At 35.9% G+C, this 22,660-nt stretch overlaps 1 protein-coding gene across 1 annotated transcript in view; it reads left to right on the top strand.

The window, feature by feature from the left end:
- IL1RAPL1 (interleukin 1 receptor accessory protein like 1) overlaps positions 1–22,660 on the top strand; it is a 1,380,067-nt gene that overhangs the window by 1,329,616 nt on the left and 27,791 nt on the right. Inside the window, exon 8 of the mRNA XM_055267893.2 lies at positions 1,904–2,049. Within this exon, the coding sequence (XP_055123868.1) occupies positions 1,904–2,049 (146 nt within the window). The remainder of the gene's footprint in view (positions 1–1,903; positions 2,050–22,660) is intronic.

Raw genomic sequence — 22,660 nt, forward strand, 5'->3', positions numbered from 1 at the left:
CTTGGGAGGCTGAGGCACGAGAATCACTTGAACCTGGGAGGCAGAGGCTGCAGTGAGCCAAGATTCTGCCACTGCACTCCAGCCTAAACAACAGAGTGAGACTGTCCCAAAAAAAAAAAAAAAAAAAAATATATATATATATATATAGTGAGATCAAAATACCATAAAATATAGAAAATGTTAGTGTACTTTTTGTATATGAGACATTTTTTTAAAAAAAAAAAATGTTTTTTGGGAGGCCAAGGTGGGCAGATCACCTGAGGTCAGGAGTTTGAGACCAGCCTGGCCAACATGGCAAACCCCGTCTCTACTGAAAATACAAAATTAGCTGAGCATGGTGGCGGGCGCCTGTAGTCCCAGCTACTCGGGAGGCTGAGGCAGGAGAATCACCTGAACCTGGGAGGTGGAGGTTGCACTGAGCTGAGATCGCACCATTGCACTGCAGCCTGGGCGACAAGAGCGAAACTCTGTCTCAAAAAAAAATACACAGGAAACATTAACAAGGTACAAGGACTCAAGCAAACACAATCTCTTCATTTCCTGTTATGTATTTTTACATATTTGAGCCACCAAGTGGAATATAAGCTGCTGATTGTAGTGATAAGGATACACAAAATGTTTTTCTCACCTTTCTTAGTCTGACTTTAAGGTCGAAATATTTGTATAGTGGGAATGATAACATGAAAATATTTGAAGGCGTAATGCCTAAGCCCCTTTTTTGTTAAATGTGTTTACTTATTTATTCATTTAAGTATCAATTATAATTCATTCAATGCTGACTATAATTATTTTTCATCATAATGTAAATATGCAAGAACGTTAATAATAATAAGTAAGTTACAATCACATCAAAATGATGATTGCTTCTAAACATACTCCCATCTAAAGATTGCATCTCCTGGGTATATACAAACATTTTAATCATGGTCACCCATTCTAAATGTCAAGACTTTTAAAACTTTATCAAAGGTAAAAGAGAAAATGATTTTCAATAGAAAAATAACATATGAAACTGTCACATAAGGTTATTTCTATCGGGACCTTCTTTCTGGCAACAAATACGTAAGAATATTCTACTCTAGAATGCCCCAGTGGGATTCCAGAAGGCTAGATGGACAATTGTCTAATATGTACTAAAACATTTCTCTGCTGTTTTTCGTATTTAAAACTTCACTCTTATCTTTTACCCATGGTCTATGAAATGCTAAAATAAATGAAGGACAATTAACCTCCTAACTTTTACCCCCTCTGGCTTTGTGTGTGTTCAGGGAAGTTTCTAGAAAGGTAGTTTAATTCTGCATTTAAAAATGTTGAACAGAGATGACAACGAGGTTAGTGAGCATTTACCATTAATTTTAAATGTCAGAGTTAAATACTTTACCAGAACTTTTAGTCTACAGGTTTATAATTTCACATTTCTTCAAAAACAGGCAATTTGTTAGTATCATTAACAAAAGTCAGACTGAACATTTCAACTGAAATGTCAAAATAGCTCAGAAGTTTTCTTTTTTAAAAAATTAACCTGACATGTAATTAGGCCTTCAGCCTGAGACATTAGAATTTTTATCTCAACTTACATAATATTTCTTCTTAAAGGGAAAGCAATTTGTAAACTTTTTCTTCAAGGTCTTTCTCACCTCTTTATTATGACAGTGTGATTGTCCTGCTAAGGGAGATAATTAACTGCAACTTCATTAGCATCTACAAAGACAAGCTTCCTCATTAGAAGTGAAGAAGAAAAGGGCATAATTTAATTAACATAGCATCAATTCATAGCCAAATTTGAAGCACAGATTTTGTAGGTATTTTTACATCAGATTCGGATTCATCTACATTTCTTTCTTGTTTGTGTATGTGTCTGTTTGTGTGGATTTTTGTTTTGTTTTCTTGCTTTATATTTTAGAATTCTTAAGGAGCATCTCGGGGAACAGGAAGTTTCCATCTCATTAATTGTGGACTCTGTGGAAGAAGGTGACTTGGGAAATTACTCCTGTTATGTTGAAAACGGGAATGGACGTCGACACGCCAGTGTTCTCCTTCATAAACGAGGTGAGTGTAACCTTCTAAGCTTGAGTGGTCAACTGAATGTATGATGGGAGAAAAATCATTGGGAACCAAGAAACAAATTCAATTTTGTTTTTCTCCACAAAGTTCTCCTAAATAAAATAATCATATTTGCATTAGAGCCACCAGGGCAAACAGCACAGTAGATGGGTAACTCAGTCTCTAAAATCAAATTTGGATTCCTTGCTCTTCTTTAATACCAACTGTATAACTTTGGGCAAAACATTTAACTTCCCCAAGCTTTAGTTTTCTGATAAATAGAATGGGGAAAATAATAGTATCAACTCTTCAGTATGTTGTAAGAATAAAATAAGACAAAAAATGTGAAGGGCTTGACAGAGCCTATATAAGGAAAGTCATTAAATGCTATTTATTATTATTAGAAATAGATATTAGGGGCCGGGTGCAGTGGCTCACACCTGTAATCCCAGCACTGTGGGAGGCCAAGGCAGGTGGATCACTTGAGGTCAAGAGTTCAAGACCAGCCTGGCCAACATTGTGAAACTCCGTCTCTACTAAAAATACAAAAATTAGCTGGCGGTAGTGGTGCAAGTCTGTAATCCCAGCTATTTGGGAGGCTGAGGCAGGAGAATCACTTGAGCCTGGGAGGTGGGAGGTTGCGGTTAGCCGAGATCGCGCCATTGCACTCCAGCCTGGCTGACAGAGTGAGACCCTGTCTCAAAAAAAAAAAGAAAAGAAAGAAAAGAGAAGAAAAAAAAAGAAACTAAATGGTTTTAAGTCAAAGATTGTATTTCTTATTGGAAGGTTGCTCCTTTAGTGTAAGAACTGTCTGGTGAAATCCCCACTGCAGTATTTTTTGACATGTTGTTTCTGCCTTGGATAACTTTCATTTGTACAATAGTCTCCAATGATGAATAATAATGCATTTTTAAGTAAGATGAGCTGTGGTTAAGTGCAATGTCTGTTGTGCTAACTCTGCCTCTACAGCACCCCATCACCTTTTGCATAGGGTTAAATGTATTTAAATGTATATTGAATTGTTTGAAATAAGTGACAACTGTAAAATGTGAGCCATTCCTGTTAGTAAAATTGTTTATGTATATTACAAGAGAAAGATATATTTTTCTACATTATGCTAAGTTAAAACTTTCTACTCTTTGGAACAAGCACACTTGATGTTCTCTTACTCAGCAAATTTACAATGATTTTAATTTCAAAGCCCGTGTTTAATCCTAGACTCTTTGAGATTTGAAAAGAGAACATTGAAGGCTGTTCCCCCTACTTTATTGGGCAATAGATTCCCTTTGAATAATATTACTGAATGCTATTAAAATAGACACCTCTGTTGTCAAGGTGACTATGATACTAAAATAGTCTACTTTTTAGGGATGTGAGTCAAGGAGAAAGGTATGCAGCAGCTAACAATATGATTGTATCTTTCTATAGTTTAGTATATAGCCAATCAAGGAAGGGATTTTAGTAGAAATATCATACATATACAAGGACAGAAGTAGCTTCTCATAGTTAAAAGCAACTTAAGTGTTGTGTAATTGAACTTCTTATCCTGCCATAACATCTTCTGAAGTGATCTATCAGCTTATACTGGATCACATTCCCTCTCAAGGAAGTCCATTTTATCTTTGGAAAACTCTGTTAGAAAGCGTTTCAGTTTCACTGTCTGTCTATCCATTGGCCCTAGTTCTGTACTTTTAATCACTCTTCCCCAAGACAGCCCTTCAAATGTTTGATGACAGTCACCAAGAGTCTCTGAACCTTTACTTCACTAGATTCAGCCTCTTTAGCTTCTTTTATTCATTCTTCATTTGTATTAGCGAAATACTTTCACCATTCTGGTCACTCTCTTGAATGTGCTTTAATTAAAGAGTTTGAATTATTCCTCAAAAATGGAGTTAGGGGAGAGAAGATATAGGGCACATAAAAATGTGTTGACTTGGAACAACATATTTTTTGGGGGGGCAAGGGCGGGGTGACAGTTAAGTAGGAATCAAAGGAGAAGGTGAGGAAAATGAATTATGTCTAAGGATAGAGCTATTAAAGCTCTGTTTTTACAGAGAGGCACACAGCCAAGAAGGGGTCAAAAACCCTCCAGGCTATTTTTAGCATATGTAGCTTAAGGATAAGTTGCCCAAAGCTATGAAACCTTCCATTTCTAGAAAAATAAATGAAGAATGAAGAAAATTATTTGAAATTTTTTCCAGTAATATTTGATTTCCTAAACATGAAAAAAATGTGGTCAATGTTAGAGTATTCTTCAATACTTAAGTCTTTTAGTATGTTTTTCAAATATGCGTTTATACCAACAGCATTTTATTCTTAAGAAATAAAAGCATTAACAAGCCGAAAAAGGTCCTTCCAAGACATGTACTCCAAAAGTCCCTCTTAAAGTGAATGTATGCCTTCCTTTTAAGGGAGCTGCAGCAAACGAGTCATCAATTCACAAAGACACCAATGGATGCAATTTCCTGCTCTTGAGGGACTCATGATTATGTAGAATGATCTATCCCACCCATCTTGGGGGGATAAAATGGACTTTCGTTCACATATGACATGACCTGAACTTTACCAGCCCTGCAAGGTTCAGGAGAACAGCACACAGCATATATGAAATTATAGGTTTGGGTCTTTGATCATTCAGTCTCTAAAAAGTCAAATGTCTGTCATGCTAGCAATGATGTAATTATCAGGTGGGTTGCTATATTACTCAGAATACTAAGGCTTAGATAAGGAACTGGAAGCTTTCACTATTAATTGTATTTTTCTGCCATTTACTCATAAATTCCTTAACTTATAAGCCTTCACAGTCTTCCCTTTTAAAACCTCCCTAGAGAGACATGTTCAAACTTTTGTTGAATACTGATCTTGTATACCACAAGCTGTCATTGCTTCTGACAGGTAAACCTTCCAGGACATTCCTTTGCCAAAATTATCTAAGCAATTTTTCCTTCATTGTTACCTTTTGTTCAGTATCACTGACATAATGAAATGATTTCAGAGCCCTCCAATGGGTGGTATGGATTCTTTGAAACATTGCTTCCTTGTATCAAATGTGTCTTCCTTAATGCCAAGGGGATACTATAATAAATAATTCAGCTACATTTGAGCTAGGCTATGTTCTGGGTCAACCTTTTCTCTGCATAAAAAATCATAATTCCATGAAAGCCTGCAGAAAATCTACCAAGAAATTTGACCATAGAAAAGTCTTGCTCAAGAATATCCAAAGTTGCCAATTCCTGCAGCCAGAAAAGGTATTAGGTTCATCAGAATCTCATCAGACATGCAATATAGATATATTTCACTTACTATAGAGCACTAGAATATGCAGCAAGAGAAAGAGAATGAAAGGGCAAGGCCCATGGGCCATATTGGTTTATGACTGCCCTGCTCCTTACTCTTCACTCCTGCCAGAAGCTTCTATTCAATCCTCTTTGCCAGACCCTGGCCTGGCAAGCTTGAGCATTAGATCCTGGCTTCAAAACTAATCAAGCAAAGCGCTGACAAATTAGATATTGGGTTATTTCTTGTTCTTGTTATTGCCCATACTTGATTGAATTCCACATCTGAGTCTCTGAATCTTTTACCCAGATACACTTGCTACTGCCTGTCCAACACACACTGAACACTGACCTTCAGTTTTCCTCCAAAGCTCTGATCTGTCCTATTCTCTCCATTTTTTACATTTTCCATTTCTCTGACACAAACAATACTCCAGGTAGATACCTAGCAGTATTGTGCTCTGACCTCAGGCCTAGACACTCTTGTACCCATCAGGCTGTCTCAGATTCCTTCTTCACTCTCTGTGCCTTCTGTCTATACTCTCATTTTGAATGACCTCACAGTGTAGACATGTTTATTATCTTACTGGTTAAGAGCATGGACTTAGGAGTAAGGCTGGCTGTGTTCAAAACCCAACTCTGTTCTTACTAGCTGTGCTATCTGGGGCAAATTACTTAATCACTTTGAGCCTCAAATTTTTCTTCTATAAAATGGGAATAATAATAAGACCTCTCACATAGAGCAGCTGTGAGGATTCAATGAACTCATATGTGTAAATACTTATCACAGTGTCTGACACATACTTAGCACCCAAAAAATGTTGACAAGCTGTTACAAGATTTCCTTGCTCTAACTATGTGATACTCCGGGTAATGAAGGATGCAGCAACTGCGTGTTCCATTAAAAATTCCCTGAATTCTAATTCATCTTTCATTAAAATCATCAGCTTTAGCTCCAGCAGTTTTGTTCTGTCAATTCTGAATTTGACTTTATAATAGATTTACTTTGGTTTGAATGTACTGTCCTAAAGGATAATTTTGTTTACTTATTCATGCATTTAATGATGACTAAGAACCTACTATGTGCCTGGCATTTGTGCTGGCCAAAGTTACAGGCATGAAAATTAAAATTAAATGAACAGGAAATAAGGACCAATATAATTTGGAATGCCATCCACTACTTTTTAAATTACAGTGATATTAAACATTCCTAATGTATGATTGTGCTTCCTAGTGAATGTTTCACTTTGAAACTGTCACACTGGGGATGTTCATTAGCCATCTTGCTCTGAAGGGTTATGTTTCCTTATATGGATTACAAAAATATGGCAATTCATTAATCAAAAATTAGTTTGGGAACTGGCAAAGTATCTATCTGAGAGACTCAGCACTGGTTAATAATGATAAACATCTAGGTTTTCTTTATTTCCCATCCTACCCATTTTACTTCTTGGGTGCACTCTCTTTATCCCTTCAAAGAATGTAATCGATAGAAATTAGACCTGCTCAATAAACTCCCTAGACCTAAAAATATCTTTAGTAATGTAATTAAGTGCACATCATTTAGCATGCATTGTTTTAAAGCCAGATGAATTTAAACCCAGTGGACTCCTTTAACCCTTCTTGTAATGAATCATCCTTGTAATATGTGCCCCATCCTTGTTAGTATTTGCCTAGTGAATTTATTTACTGAGAGATACAGTAAGGTCAAAGAACGGTGCAAACTTCTTTTGGGACTGGCCATTTGACGTCTTTGACCATTGATTTCAGAATATGTTAAAGCCAAACCTCATTCAGAAATCAAAATCTCCTACCTCTCTTTATGGCAGCATTTCCCTAGAAAGACAATGACCCATTAAAAGCTGAGCTGATGGGCCGGGCGCGGTGGCTCATGCCTGTAATCCCAGCACTTTGGGAGGCCGAGGCGGGCGGATCACGAGGTCAGGAGATCGAGACCATCCTGGCTAACATGGTGAAACCCCGTCTCTACTAAAAATACAAAAAATTAGCCGGGCGTGATGGCGGCGCCTGTAGTCCCAGCTACTCGGGAGACCGAGGCAGGAGAATGGCGTGAACCCGGGAGGCGGAGCTTGCAGTGAGCCGAGATCGCGCCACTGCACTCCAGCCTGGGTGACAGAGCGAGACTCCGTCTCAAAATAAATAAATAAATAAATAAATAAATAAATAAATAAATAAATAAAAGCTGAGCTGATGTCGATGAAATGAATACTTTCACTGAGTCTTAGCTTATGCAGTGCCAAAATATTAAGGAATTTTAGTAATTTTGCTGCAGCATCTCCAAATAAAAGCCAACAAGTTTAACAAATTCTCTCCTTGGATAAGATTTGACATTTTATAGTCAAAATTTTCTTCTGTCCTGTAACTTTTTTTTTTTTTTGGCGGGGAGGGGCTTCTCTGCTCATTTGTGTAAGACGTCTAATAGCACAAATTATCCAATGCTAATGATTTTGTACCTCTGTACTTCTTTTATTATTTATGTTTATTTTTACAGACAAGGCCTCACTCTGTCGCCCAGGCTAGAGTGCAGTGGTGTAATCATGGCTCACTGCAACCTCGAATTCCTGGGTTCAAGCAGTCCTCTGGCCTCAGCTTCCCTTGTGGCTAGGACTACAGGTGCATGCCACTACACCTGGCTATTTAAAAAAAAAAAAAAATTGTAGAGACAGGGTCTCCCTATGTTTCCCAGGCTGGTCTTGAACTCCTGGGCTTAAGCGATCCTCCTGTCTCAGTCTCCCAAAGTGGTGGGATTACAGGCATGAGCCACTGTGCCCAACTCCCTGTGTGCTTCTTGATATGGATATTCCAACAAGGCTATTGATTGCCACCAAAGTTGCAGACATGACTATTAACCACTTGAGCTATTTCCTTAGACTTAGATTATTTAAATGCGATTAATCCCAAGTTATTTTTTTGCCTCAACTGTGAAATGTTTTGAAGGCTTCATTTTTTTTTGTTTGTTTTTTGAGATGGAGTCTCGCTCTATTGCACAGGCTGGAGTGCAGTGGTGTGATCTCAGCTCACTGCAACCTCCGCCTCCTGGGTTCAAGCAATTCTGTTGAAGGCCTTTTGATCCTAGTTTTTGCTAATCAGTTTTAATATGGAGGTATGTCATGTAACATTGTTTGGCCTCTTAGCCATTTTGGTCACACAATTTTCTTCTCTGTGAATGAGAATAACCAAGTAGCATCATTGTTAGAAAAGAAAAGGACCATTGTCTGCTGATGATTAACTTTTTTCTCAATTAATAAATGACAAGAGGGTGATCCTGGACAACCACTGTCGAGGGCCGAGAATAATAAACTCTTTAGTCTTTAATCATTCCTGTTGATCATTCATGTGGGCCAAAGCTCTTAAATATTTAATTATACATGGTTATAGTCACTGGAAGTCCTTTTTTGCCTTATTGAGTTTTACACTTATTTTCTTAACTAAATGTTCAATTCTTGATACAGATCTTTAACTTGTATTTCTCTCTTATATGCTTCAAAGTACCAAACCCACTTAGTAAATGTGATGAATGGGCTGATTAAATGTATTCTGAGTGATCTAAACTTTGTCTATAGCAGGATTTCTCAATCTTGTCACTACTGACATTTTGGGTTTGATAATTCTTTGTTGTTGTGGGGGCTGTCCTGTGCATTGTAGACCATTTAGCAGTGCTGCTAGCCTCTGCCCACTACATGTCAATACAACCTTCTTCAGTTATGAAAATAAAAAATGTCTCCAGACATTGCCAGATGTCCCCAGGGGTCAAAATTGCTCCTGGTGACAACCACTGCCCTACAGTATGGATATAAAAAACTCAGTCTTTTCCTGGAAATGATTTCAGCACTTAAGCTGCTCAATGTAGGGAAATTCAAAATAGAAGGACAGGTATTTTAATCTTGAAAACCTACCAAGATTATACCAAATGGGACCAGAAGGTCAACAGAATGGCTGTTCTTACACCATAGGAATTGATGAAAGTTAGGTTTCTTGTATTTCCATGCTTAGAGAGTCAGCTAAAAGCCCCTAAACCAGTGCTTCACAAACTTTACAGTATGCACAAATCACCTGGGAACTTTGTTAAAAAGCAATTCATTAGCCTGGGGTAGGACTCAAGATTAGAATTTCAATCGAGTTCCTTATTGGTGCTGCCACTATTGGTCTGTGGACCACAGCTGGCACACCAAAGCCCTTGCCTAGACAATAGATGTTTTTAATTAGCTTGGTAGCCTCTAATAGATAAAGAGAAACTAGTTGTCTTGAGCTCACTGTTTCCGTGAGAAAGGAACGAAAGCTGAGTAGAGCCAGTCAGTGGGACTATTTTTAATTAATTGCCTCATTCTTTTTACATGGTCAACACCTTTGAACCTATTTGAACAGTGGTTCATTGCCCTCACACTCTACTCTTAATGAGGTTACTTGCTTCACCTATTCAATGAATTGTGCTATATAACATATTTGCTACTCAGAGAGATGTCTGAGAGGGCATTTTCTTCAAGTATTCAAATAATTAACCTCTTAAATGAAAAGGGCCCTCACTGTTGGACCCATTTCCTATGTATCTCATTTTTTAAAAAGGAAATACACTTAGGAATGTCTCAACAACATATATATGGATATACACATATGTTTTAGCCTATGCAAATAGGTTGAATCTCGGCCTATGCAAATAACATAAGGAGGAACACGATGTATGTTGAACACGAAATACTGCTGATTTTCTGTTTTGAACACCTACTTGTATTCAGCTCTCAATTAAGTGTGGTAAGAAAGGATGGAGATGGCATGGAAATTGAACTGCCACATATTATTGGTCAATGATATGCCTCAAAAACAGGAGGAAGGAAAGGAGGGAGGGAAGGAAGGAAGGGAGAGGAAAGAAGGAAGGAGAGGAAAGAAGGAAAGACCACAGCAACACAGACTGGTTAAAACCATCTCTCCGAGTTCAAAAGTTTAATTCATTTTAAAAGGCATCTGTCTAGCATCTAACAGAGGCTATAAAACACAAGTATTTTTACAGCTGAAGCAACTAAACTAGTGTGTGTATAGTCAACAGTACACAATGTATTTGAATACTGCCAATTTTTATGTGACCACTGAGCTGCCAGTGGCAGCAGTCTACTCAAGTGAGGGCAGAAGGAATCCACTGGAACTCATATCGATGTATTGGAAAATGATAAACAGGCAGTGTGGAGAAAATAATTAAGTTTAAAACATTTGCAGGAAGCCCACAGAAATTATCTAGCACACAGCAAAATTCCACTTGTGTGATCAGAGATTCCAAACAAGATAGTATATTCCTAGCCACCACCTACCAACAACCAACCACTCACTCCTTCTCAGAACCACCTTCATATTTTCATTATGTCTGGGTCAAAACAACCTGTTGATTGACAATGCTTCATATCCCACTCCAAATCTCACTTCACTGCAGGCTGCTTAAAAGAGATAATTCATATAATGCTGTTGTTTGAAAAAGCGACAAATCATTCTAATTCAACAAATATGTATTGAGTGCCAGCTATGGGCAAAGCACTGGGTTAGGCATCCTTACTAGTGGACTCACTGCTGCCAGAAGGATATCTACCACCATCCTGGAGCATTAAAACAGCATTTTTGGGAAGAGGGAGATAGATAGCTGTGCATTTTTATGGCTGCAGATTCCTGCATTTGGTAGAGAAATGGCACAACTGGTCATAAAATGCAAGGTATAACTTTTAATAAGCAGTTCCTGTATGTTGAACTTTGACAACCAGGTCAGTAAAGTGAGAAATTAGACATGACGCATAAAAAAATGCTAACTACTATCTCGGGTCATATAGTAGGAGAAAAAATGTGTTGATTTCCAATAAATTACCATGGTAACTTGTATAGATTTTGGTGTTGAGAATTACATTTGCCATCTGTGGGAAACATATTATCTTTTTGTATCTAATTTTAGGGCACGTGTTCTATTTTTAGCATGTGTTCTATGAAAAATAATAAATTGGGAGGCCAATTTGGATAAATTAAAAGTGGATATTTAAATGCTATAAAAATAGAATTTATTTTTAATTCAAAAAGAAAATCCAGTAGTACATTTAGGAAAGCACACAAAGGTCATTTTTAAAACCACCTCAAAATTGTTACCATTAAGTGAAATTTGATATGAATGAGAATTGACTAAAAAGTGAGAAATTCTGAACTGTGATAAAAAAATGGACAGTTACTTGAGAGTATTTTGCTTTTGACTCTTTAGCTTTGTGTGACCTACAGCCAATCTCTTTGTGTCATTGTTCTTCAGTTTTATCATTTGTAAACTAATTGCCCCTAGCCCCACTGTGGGAATCTTGAAAGAGCATATATGATACTGGGTGACTAATAATATACTTTAGACCATTTGTCAGATTTTACAGATTCTCTGAGTTTTTACACATTGTGCCTCATTTTGCCAATTTTGAAAGTGAGATAATGGTGGTTGCTCTTCCTAGGGATTTTCTTATGCCTTAAGTGTTTGAAAAGTTGACTCAGATCTTTAGATGGCAAGTTTCTGTAACTGCAAAGTAGAAATTACAATTCCTTATGACATGCAACTGCAGTTCAAAGTACCGACTTACAGTGGTTGCCAAATTCATGCAAACTAAAGTGGAAGAGGCCATTTTCAAAGCCTGAAAGTATTAAATATAAATTACCTGACTTAAATCCGTTTAGAATTATAATTCTACTCTGTATGTGATGTAAAATGAATTTGACTTAAAAATTTATTTATACCACCCCACAATTTCAAGGTAATGACTCACAACTGCTTGGGTACATTTTTAATTCTCCCCAAACAAATATGTCTATAACATTTAAATACCTTAATGTTGAAAGCAACTTAAAGAAATAAAGATACCGCAATAAAATTCTATTTAGTTAGGCTTCTTCAGTAGACTGCTACCACTGGCAATTCAGCAGTCACATAAAAGTTGGCAGTATTAAAATACATTTTCTTCTGTGGGCTGTTCACGTACTAGTTTAGTTTCTTCATCTGAAAAACAATGCAATTATTCAAAATGAAATTTGAAATTTTTACCTCCTCTAAAATCAGATGATTGACCCCACGTTTTATGTGAATATTCATAAACTGTTGCCAAAACTGATTATTATTTATGAACAGAAAAGCTCCACAGTGGTGTTTAAAAAATTCCTGTTAGACTTGTATTGCTCAACCAGGCATCTTTAAATGATTGATAGTTGCGTAAACAGATAGGCAAATAAATAAATAATTAGGCTAAAGTGGTTACCAAGAGAACTCTTAACAGAACATAGCTTGCAAACCACACTGGACAAATTCCATTCCAAACTGTCCAGAATAAAAGGCAAAATATAAGCTATTTTGTAGTATTAGTATTTAAAGCCATAGATCAATTACCTATGTTAAGGCTACATGAAAACCTAATACATTAGAAAGAGATGCATTAAATAATTTAGTGAAGTATTAACAGTGGTTACCTCAAGGTGGCATGATTCCATGTGATCTTTAATTTCTTATCATTCTTATGCATTTTTCAAATTCTTTACTAAAAGCATGTTTTATAGAGTCAGAAGAAAAGTGAGAAAATAAATCTATTTTGGTATAGCTACTGAATATTTTTGAAAATGCTTATAGGAAACCTATCATTACTCTCTGCTATAAAATCAAGTTATTTACACATTTTTCAAGTATATTGAAATCTATTTGCTTGAATATGTACTCTTGCTCCCACTTTGTCTATTTTATAAAAAAACATTTTAGGGGACACCTTACTTCTACATTATTTTCTCAAGCCACTGATAATTTTCATATGCTGAAAATCAATACATACAGTGGGATGATAACATAATGCCCTATTCTTTGTGAAGCAGAGCTATGTTATGCTATTTTGGTAAAAGATAATTCATTATTGAGGACAAGCCCTTCATGTATACCAGTACAGAGGCCACTAAACTATGTGAGTCACAGACTTCTTCTCAAGTTTGTCATGGTTTAAGGAACCATTTACTGCTCCCTTTGGATGAGGCAAGTAATGGTAGGGTCTCCTATTGGTAGCTCCCAAAACATGCTCATTTTTTCATAGATTGTTAATGGGGGGTGGGGATTTTTTTAAAAGGTTAATAGCGTCCTGAAAGCATCTCTTTACAAAATGAGAAAGGCAAATTTACCACTATTTTCTTCAGCATGTTCATGAATTCAGAAGTGTTCATAAACATTCAACATAGAGAAGAAATATATTTTTCTGTTATTCCCACTGGGGGAAATGAACCAGCATATGGTTTTTGCTTTAATACTTTGTAACTCTGGAATCACCAAGACTTTGAGTGAAACTTGTCTCAAGAGATAAACTATTACCAACAAATTTTGCCACACACATTTTCTTCTAATGCTTTCAGTAAGTCAGAAATCCATTAAACCCCTAAAGAAAGAATATTAAAATAATAACATAAAATTCTGAAGTTTATTAATGTATCCCATTTGTATATTGCAATACAATCAGTTTATATGTGTGTACAATATTTTCTAAATGTATTTCCATCAATTAAATATACCATAAATCATCATACTATATTTGTTTAGAAGCGTTCAATATTTCTGTAGAAAACATCACTTCTTGTATTGGTTATCTAGGCAGTCCAGATGTTCTGGGTTCTTTGGCCAATCCGAAGCATTCCCAGTGGACGACCGAATTGTTCTAACTATGACAATATACCCTCTTGAGGAAAATTGCTTTCAGGATAAACATCACATCCCTTAACAAGGAATAAAATGGCAATGCCACCTTCACTCTGACAGTTTTCTCTCAAGAGATGTTTTGTAACATTCCATCTGTGCCTATTTGTATGACATGTTAAGAAGGAAATTCCTAGTAGAGGGAAAGCAATACTTTTCTAAGGTATTTTCTTTTAGGCATCAGTGAAGTTTGACACCTTGATATACAATAGCCCTGTCTTCTAAGCTGGTCACCTGAGGCCCTTTTTGTTATTATAACAGTATCTTCCTTCTTTGTCTGTCTTCTCCCCATCATACTTAATCTTACGAGATCTGAGATAAAGGAAACCCCATCTGAATACTTTGTACCTGTATGTGTGTGCAAACACACATAATGGTCTGTGTACATCTCACATTATAGTCTTTAGATAGAAATATTTCAAACACTGCCTTTATAATCTAAAGGGGAAAGGTTTTCTGCAATAAAGCTCTGTCTGTGTTAGTAACTTCACAGTATGCATTTTGAAAATATATGGCAATTTTTCCCAAGGGAGAATCATTGTCCTATTGTACTGACCTAACTTTGCGAAACCTGGTTTAATGGGTTCCCTGAATCTTCAAACAAATATTTATTGAAAAGGTACATGCTATTTGCTTTGAAAATAAAGATAAACAACATATTCTAGCTGAGAAATCAAATCATGAGTTTGCCTCCCTTCACCTATCACATCATACATTCATTTTCCCCGTGCTCCAGACCAAACAACTTGCCAAAATCCTTTGCAGCTACCTTTGCACTGTGTCATTCTGTGTCTGACCCCTGTCTCTAAAATACTCCTACAGAAACACACACACATACAAATACCCCAAGTGAGTTTCTCATCTGGCTTATAATTGTGATACTTATAATGTAGCATTTCTTACACTTATATAGAAGAGGTCTAGCACAGTGACACTTAAGTGCTCAATAAATATCAGCTCTTATTATTATCTGCTTACATGCCTGACTGTGAAACTGGACATGAGCACCTTTAACGCAAAAACATATTTCATCCATCACTTTCACTTTATCACTAGAACTCAAAAGCACTGTACCTGCTACAGAGAAGGCACTTATAAAACAAATAGAAAATGTATGTATTAGTGAGTGAGAAAAGTTTAATAGCAGTATCAAAGATGTGAAGCAGTACATGATTGATTTCCAAATGTCAAGTGAATACAAACATTCTTAGTTCTGTAAGTCTATACAAGACTGTATTGTCATTAGATTTGTGAATGAAAAAAAGAACAGAAACCGAACACCACCTGTTCTCACTCATAAGTGGGAGTAGAACAATGAGAACACAGGGACACAGGGAGGGGAACATCACACACCGGGGCCTGTTGCAGGGTGGGGGGATAGGGGAGGGATAGCATTAGGAGAAATACCTAGTGTAGATGACAGGTTGATGGGTGCAGCAAACCACCATGCCACGTGTATACCTATGTAACAAACCTGAGTGTTCTGCACATGTACCCCAGAACTTAAAGTATAATAAAAAAAAGAAAATGGAAAAATAATTTTTAAATCTATACTATGAAGTTGATCATTTTTCTATATATTAAAAGTTTATTCCTAACTTAATGGACTGAATATTAATGCTATAATTATACCTTATCAGTTGCTTGAACCTTATGATACATTGACTAGAAAAATGGCTCACAGATATATTCTTGGAATTTTAGAATAGAAACACATAAAACCTAGCTTTTTATTGAAAATTGGGTTTGTTCTTAATCATCTAATCAGTCATTCATTTTCATTGAATATCTTTAATGTGTCAGATAGTTAGCAAGGTATTTGGGATAAGTAGTGAAAGATATAGACAAAATAGACAAAAAAAAAAAGACAACAAAAAACTTGTCCTGATGGAATTTAAATCCCAGTGGAAGACAAATAATAAATAATACATTTATTGATAAGCAAATGAAATATTATGTTATATAGTGATGAATACTATAAAAAAATAAAGACAAGTAGTTGCAAAATGCAGCCACAGGTTTGTGACTTGGAATGAGTGGTCAGTGTATCCAATTGAGAAGGTGCTGTATGAGCAAAGACTTGAAGAAACAAAGAGAGAGGCATGTAGAAATCTAGGAGAAATACTCTCCAGTCAGAGGGAAGCCAGAGCAAAGGTCCTAAGATAAAGTCATTGCTTACAATGTAAAACAATAAACAAAACTAACTCTGATATAATTCAATATAGTAAATGAAAAAAAAAGGAACAGGAAATACATGTTCTAAAGAGGAAAAAAATCACGTTTAGTTGGAAAAGTTATATTGGAAGTGCAGATCCGAACCTTTCCTTGCAGGACTGGTTGGATTTTGGTAAATGAAGAATTTCTGGTTTGGAACAAAAAAACTCACGTCAAATTTAATTTACATTGGAAGGATGATTATGGCTAAAGGTTAGCTGCTTCAATTAAAGGAATGAAAAAACTTAAATGCCCACATAAGGGGTTTAGACTTTGTTCCATGGGCAATGTAAATCAGCTAACAGATCCTGCAGAAAATTCCAGGGTGAAGACATCATCTGGGAAGATGAAATTGAAGGCCTTGTGCAGATTAGTGTGCAATAGCTGTAAATAACAGAATTTTAATACAAAGGTAATCAACCCGAAATACACTCTAATTACAATAACACTTGCAATTATTATCTTACAATTTGACCTTTTATTTTTTAACTTTTTAGTTTTGAATACAAACTGCAGATATTATAGAAAATTACAAGAACAGTACAATAAATTTTCATATATCTTCTCCACCTAGATTTACCAATTAATAGCATTTGCCACATTTACCTTATCTCTCTTCCTACATATAGGTAGGTAAAAAGAGCTGCACTACGTATACACACACACAACATATCATTGCTAAACCCCATGAGAGCACATTGCAGACACTGAAACTAAATTCTTCAATGTGAATCTCCTAAAAATAAGAATTTTTTATGTAACCAGGATACATTTATCAAATTCAGGAAAATTCAAAATTACAAAATGCCATTGCCTATGATATATTCTATATTCAAATTTCAAAAATTGTCCCAGTATGTACCCTTTACACCATATTTACCATCTAGGATTATACACTGCATTTAACTGCCAATTCTCTTTAGTCTCCTTTAATCTGGTATGGTTCCTCAGCTTTTCTTTGTCTTTCATAACATTGACATTTTGAAGAGTAGAAGCTAGATGGTTTTATTTTTTATAGTTGTCCCTCAGTTTGGGTTGGCTTGACATTTCCTTATTTTTTTTTTTTTTTTGGATGTTTGTGTGTTTCTGGCTATACTACTACTTAAATGATATTGTGCCCTCTTATTGCAGTACACCGGGGGTGGGGGGGATGATGTCAATTTGTCCCATTATTGGTGATGTTAAATTTGGTCACTTCCTTAAAATGGTATCCATTTTTCCCCAGTGAGGAAGTACTATGAGACGGTGTGAATATCCTGCCTCATCAATCTTTCAACCAATAATTTTAATGTCTGTTGACAATTTTTGCCTGAATCAATTATTATTATGATGGCTGAAAAATGGTCATTTCTAACTATATCATTCCTTTCATATTTACTGGTTGACAGTCTGCTCTTAGGGAGAGCTTTCCCTTCTTGTTGGTTTATTTGTAACTAATATGAACGCATGGATTCATGCTTTATTCAGTTACTGCCATTATTTAACTCATCTTTTAAAACATACCACCTATAAATACTTCTGAATTCACAGAGAGAAAAACCAGCTTAACACCCTTCTTGCCTAGTTGAAAGAGGAAAAAAAGCACATTCCAAGGGTAGGCTCTAGCATGCTGTGAAAGAATGTTATACTTTTTCTTCTAGACTTTCATTTTATTTTTCACTTTGAATAGTTCATTAACACATAACAATGAAGTTCCAAGGTCCTGTGGGACCTTAGTCTAACTGGGCTCTAATGATGGGTCCTAGCCAACAACCATATTTGCATTTTGATTGGCAGTAAGTAGGAGTTAATTTGGTGCTTCGTCTAAAAACCTCTTTCCAAATGGCAAAATACACTACTTTGGAGGTAATCTTTTGCCCAAATGTTTGGTCATACAGATTAAGCTGCTCTGCTCCATTCAGGGACCATTTTTATTTTTACTATTGTAATTTTGGGGGTTTATACACTGACTTCCCAAAAAGGACTTTTGCAAGATCAAAACTGTTATTCTTACATACTAGTTTATACTTTCCCAAAACATTTTCTTCCTTTATGTGAATAGCAGCTTGATTTGTTAATGTGTTACACCCGCCCCCCCCAAAAAATAACTGCTTTTAAATTGTACTGATGTATTGTAGAATTGAGTTGAGTATCTTTGTAGGCTGAGCATAATTATCCTCCTGCCAGGAACAAATAAGTTATACTGCTCCAGAGAAATAAATATGCATATGAATTTATGTGGATGGATAAATTCTTATAAACTTTAGCTCTTTTTAACACAATGAGAGAAAAAGAAATGTACTTGGTGAGGCTAATGAATAAACTGGGATCATTATAGTGTCTGTCATGCATTTTCCCCACAAACTTGCATTTTACTGCATATAAATGAGGGAAGAACACTTCAAAATACTTTTTATAATGAACGAACCAACTTTAGGATAAACTACACAAAAGTAAGCCATCTAAAATGTTCAGTTATACCTTCTGGCAAAATTATATATATATATAGGAACACACACACACACACAAACACAGAGAGAAAGAGAGATCAAATAGAGATACTGACTAAAAACTGCAAGTCAAGAGTTCAAAAATACATATGAACTTTTACTTACTTTGTGAAAATCTTTACCTTTTCGAAGATTTCTAGCAGAAAATGTTTGCAAACAGTAACACCAGATACAGGCCAAGAAAAGAACGTAGTTTCCCAAAGTATACTAGGTAATTGCAGCGAGATCAGTGGAAACCAAATGCATTTATTATTTGCAATGTAATTCAATATACTAAGAGATGGCGCGCACTTTATTTTAATTAGCTGTTTCTTTTAAGGGGTTGCTTGCTCCCACTGTCTTGATAAGAAAAAATTGTAGTCATTGTTCAAAATGCTTGTAGCAAATCTAGTTTTAAATTGAAACAATTTATTCCAAAGCAGTCTACTACTGCAGCAATAATCAATGTGTTTTCCCTTAGCCTGTACTGGAGCTTTCCTAGGACTATTGTTAATTGCCTGTAACTAAATGATTGCTGGGGCCCTTAAATGCAACTCTTTGGCACTTGTTCATTTGTTGTTTTTAACCAAATGCCAGTTTCCCTTAGGTTTTGCCTAACAATTTTGCTTTACAATTTTCAATATTCAGTCTCAGTCCCTTAAAGGGGGCAGAGTCTACCATTTTAACAAAATAACACAAAGACTAAACAGATTTTAAAAGGTCTGCACTGTCTCCTTCTGTCCTCAGATGTTGAATTGTGCTGAAATGGAATCTTTTTATTTTTTAAATGCTGCCACTCCAGGCAACTTGAACTAGAGCTGAAAAGTAGATCCCATTTCAAAGGGAAAATGACATTTGCTGGGGCAACACCATTTACATCGTAATGTAAAGATAAAATACAGCAGTGGGCCCTAATGATTTCTCTTAACTGTGACAGAATTTAATCCTTAGTAATTTTGTATAACCCAAAGGATAAGCAATAATAGGTAGCGCAAGTATTAATGAATCTGTCTGGCTTGGAGCAAAAGAATACAGAGGCTAAATCTAATGCACCATTTTCTTTGAGAGAGTTACATATGCTATATAAATCAGTGTGACTTACTTAAATGGAAAAAAAATTTAAGTTGCATACATGTATAATGTGTAGGCATGTGAATTACACTCCTGCATAGAAATAATGTAATAAGCTTGCAGTGAGCCGAGATCGCGCCACTGCACTCCAGCCTGGGCGACAGAGCGAGACTCCGTCTCAAAAAAAAAAAAAAAAAAAAAAAAACCAAGAAATAATGTAATAACTGAGGAGCAGGCACTGTGCACCATGGGGAAAGACACATTTCCATTTTGTTCCTGACCTCTTTATAAGGACATTATAAGAACACTATGCTTCTGCAATGTAATACTACAGAAGTCTCTGGGGGAAAGTCTGCGACTCTCTCAGGATCTCAGGATAAATTAGCTCCTTGTAAATTCTGTTTCTTTAGACTTGTTTTTGGTATTCCTATTAGTAAGTGACTATCTATGGCCCAGAAGAATTATTCTTGCTTATTGCTCATTCTCTAAGCATGTATAACTTTTCATATGTTTGTACCCTAAAGGAGTTTTTCATGTGACACAAGACTGTTTCTGTAATTGCTAAGCTACATCAACCCTGCTCTCTTTTTCTTATTATGTTTTAAACAACACTATTGATTGGCTATGTAGAGTATTCTAAATAATGTATATCATTTTTTAAATGGCTCATGACATGTAGCAATGGGAGTAACTCCTATTTGGGTAATTACTTTGCTAAAAATAAGAAGGACTTATTTTCATACAACTTTTCTCTAATTTACCTGTATTCAATTTCTCAAAATTAAAAAAGTATATAGAGAGCAGTATTATAAATACCATCTGGAGAAAATGAGAGTTCTGTTTATTGGATTGATCAGATTATATTTCAGGCAAAGATTTTTTATTATTTCCAAAGCTCCTCGACTATCTATGGGCACTTAAGGCATGCCACATGCCCAGCCCCTGTGTAGTGCCTCCAGATGCAAAGAATGTGCTTGGGGGCACCATGAAAGAATCATTCTCTGCCTGGGCCCTTATCTACAGCAGAGCAGCTTTCCTGACTCCCAGCTTTCTTCCCACACTTCTCCCCACATAGGCCTTTGGTTAGAACTTACGTTTTTCTTAAAAAAAAAAAAATCACAATGTTAAAGAATTGAAATATGATTCACATAATATAAAGCGTGTAGCTCTAAGTGTTTGGCTAAATGAGTTCCGACAAATATATAAACACTTGTGTATCCACACCATAAACCTATTTCCTTTACCCCAGAAAGTTTCCCCTTGCTCCATTCCAATAAGTTTCCCTTCACTCATCACCAATGAATCTATTTTCTGATTTATGTCACTATGGATTATGTTGGTCTGTTCTTGAGCATAATTTAAATAGAATCATACAGTAGGTATTATTTTGTGTCTGGCTTCCTTTTTCTAACATAATTTTGTGAGAGTCATTCATGTTTTGTGTATCAGTACTTTACTATTTTTATTGCTGAGTATATTCTATCATATGAACATACAATAGTTTGTTCATCATTTCCTGTTAATGGACATTTAAGTTGTCTCCATTTATGGCTGCTGTGAATAAATAAGACTATTCTGAGCATTCTCATACAACTCTTCTTGCAGATATCTGCTTATATTTCTCTTGGACAAATACGTAGGAGTGGAATTGCTATTGATATGGTAGATTTGTATTTAATTTTATTAGAAATTACCCCAAAGTTTACGATGTGGTAATATCATTGGGTACTCTCACTAGCAATGTTTGAGAGTGGAAGCTAAGTGTTCTTGATTATTTTTCCATTTCTTTTTTTTGTACAAGAAATTTTTGAGTGGTAAATTCCTAGTGTTTAATATACTAAATTAGAAAATCTTAAAAGAAGCCGTAGTTTAAATGCTTATTTCTCACATTATATCCAATGTATTTTAAATCATATCTTCCTGATGTATAAATCATCCTGTGGGCATAAGTTAGAATTTTACACAGGCTTCTGTGTATGGTGGAGTTCATTATCTGGAGTGAACAAGATCCAATGTATCCCCACAGGATTAGCCGCTCACCCTTTCTGTTCATATAATAGGGGGAAAACATTATACTGAAGAGCTTTTTGTATTTTGTTCCTGGTATTTTTGTAGTAATGTCTTGTGTGGTTCCTCACAATGTTAATCAGATAAGCTCTTGGAGGTATTTTTCAGTGTTTCACACTTCATATTAATTTACTTACACTCTAAAAGATTTGATCTCACTTTTTTATTTCTCAGATGCATACAGTTCAATCGTTTTAAATAAGATTTTCTTCAATTTCCCATTTAATTTTAATAATTACAGAAAAATACACTTGATTAAACAGTAGTTAATGTGTTGTTTATTAAACTGTAGAATTAGAAATCAAGGGCTAGGTAATAGGAAATATGAATGAGGATTTTTTTTTTTTTTTTTTGAGACGGAGTCTCGTTCTGTTGCCCAGGCTGGAGTACAGTGGCACAATCTCGGCTCACTGCAACCTCCGCCTCCTGGGTTCAAGCGATTCTCCTGTCTCAGCCTCCCAAGTAGCTGGGACTACAGGTGCCTGCCACCATGCCTAGCTAATTTTTGTATTTTTAGTAGAGACAGAGTTTTGCCATGTTGGCCAGGCTGGTCTCGAACTCCTGACCTCAGGTGATCTGCCTGCCTTGGCCTCCCAAAGTGCTGGGATTACATGTGTGAGCCACCGTGCCCAGCCTGAGGATTTTTTTTTCTGTAATTATTACAGGAAAAGTAACATCACATGCACACACACACACATGCACAATGTTCTTGTGAGAAAATGATGGCCGTGCTTTTCAGATTATTTGTCACTCAGACTACACCAGTCCCATCATGATTTCACCTCATT

This window comes from Symphalangus syndactylus, chromosome X (genome assembly GCF_028878055.3).
Source record: "Symphalangus syndactylus isolate Jambi chromosome X, NHGRI_mSymSyn1-v2.1_pri, whole genome shotgun sequence".
Taxonomy (NCBI): Eukaryota; Metazoa; Chordata; class Mammalia; order Primates; family Hylobatidae; genus Symphalangus; species Symphalangus syndactylus.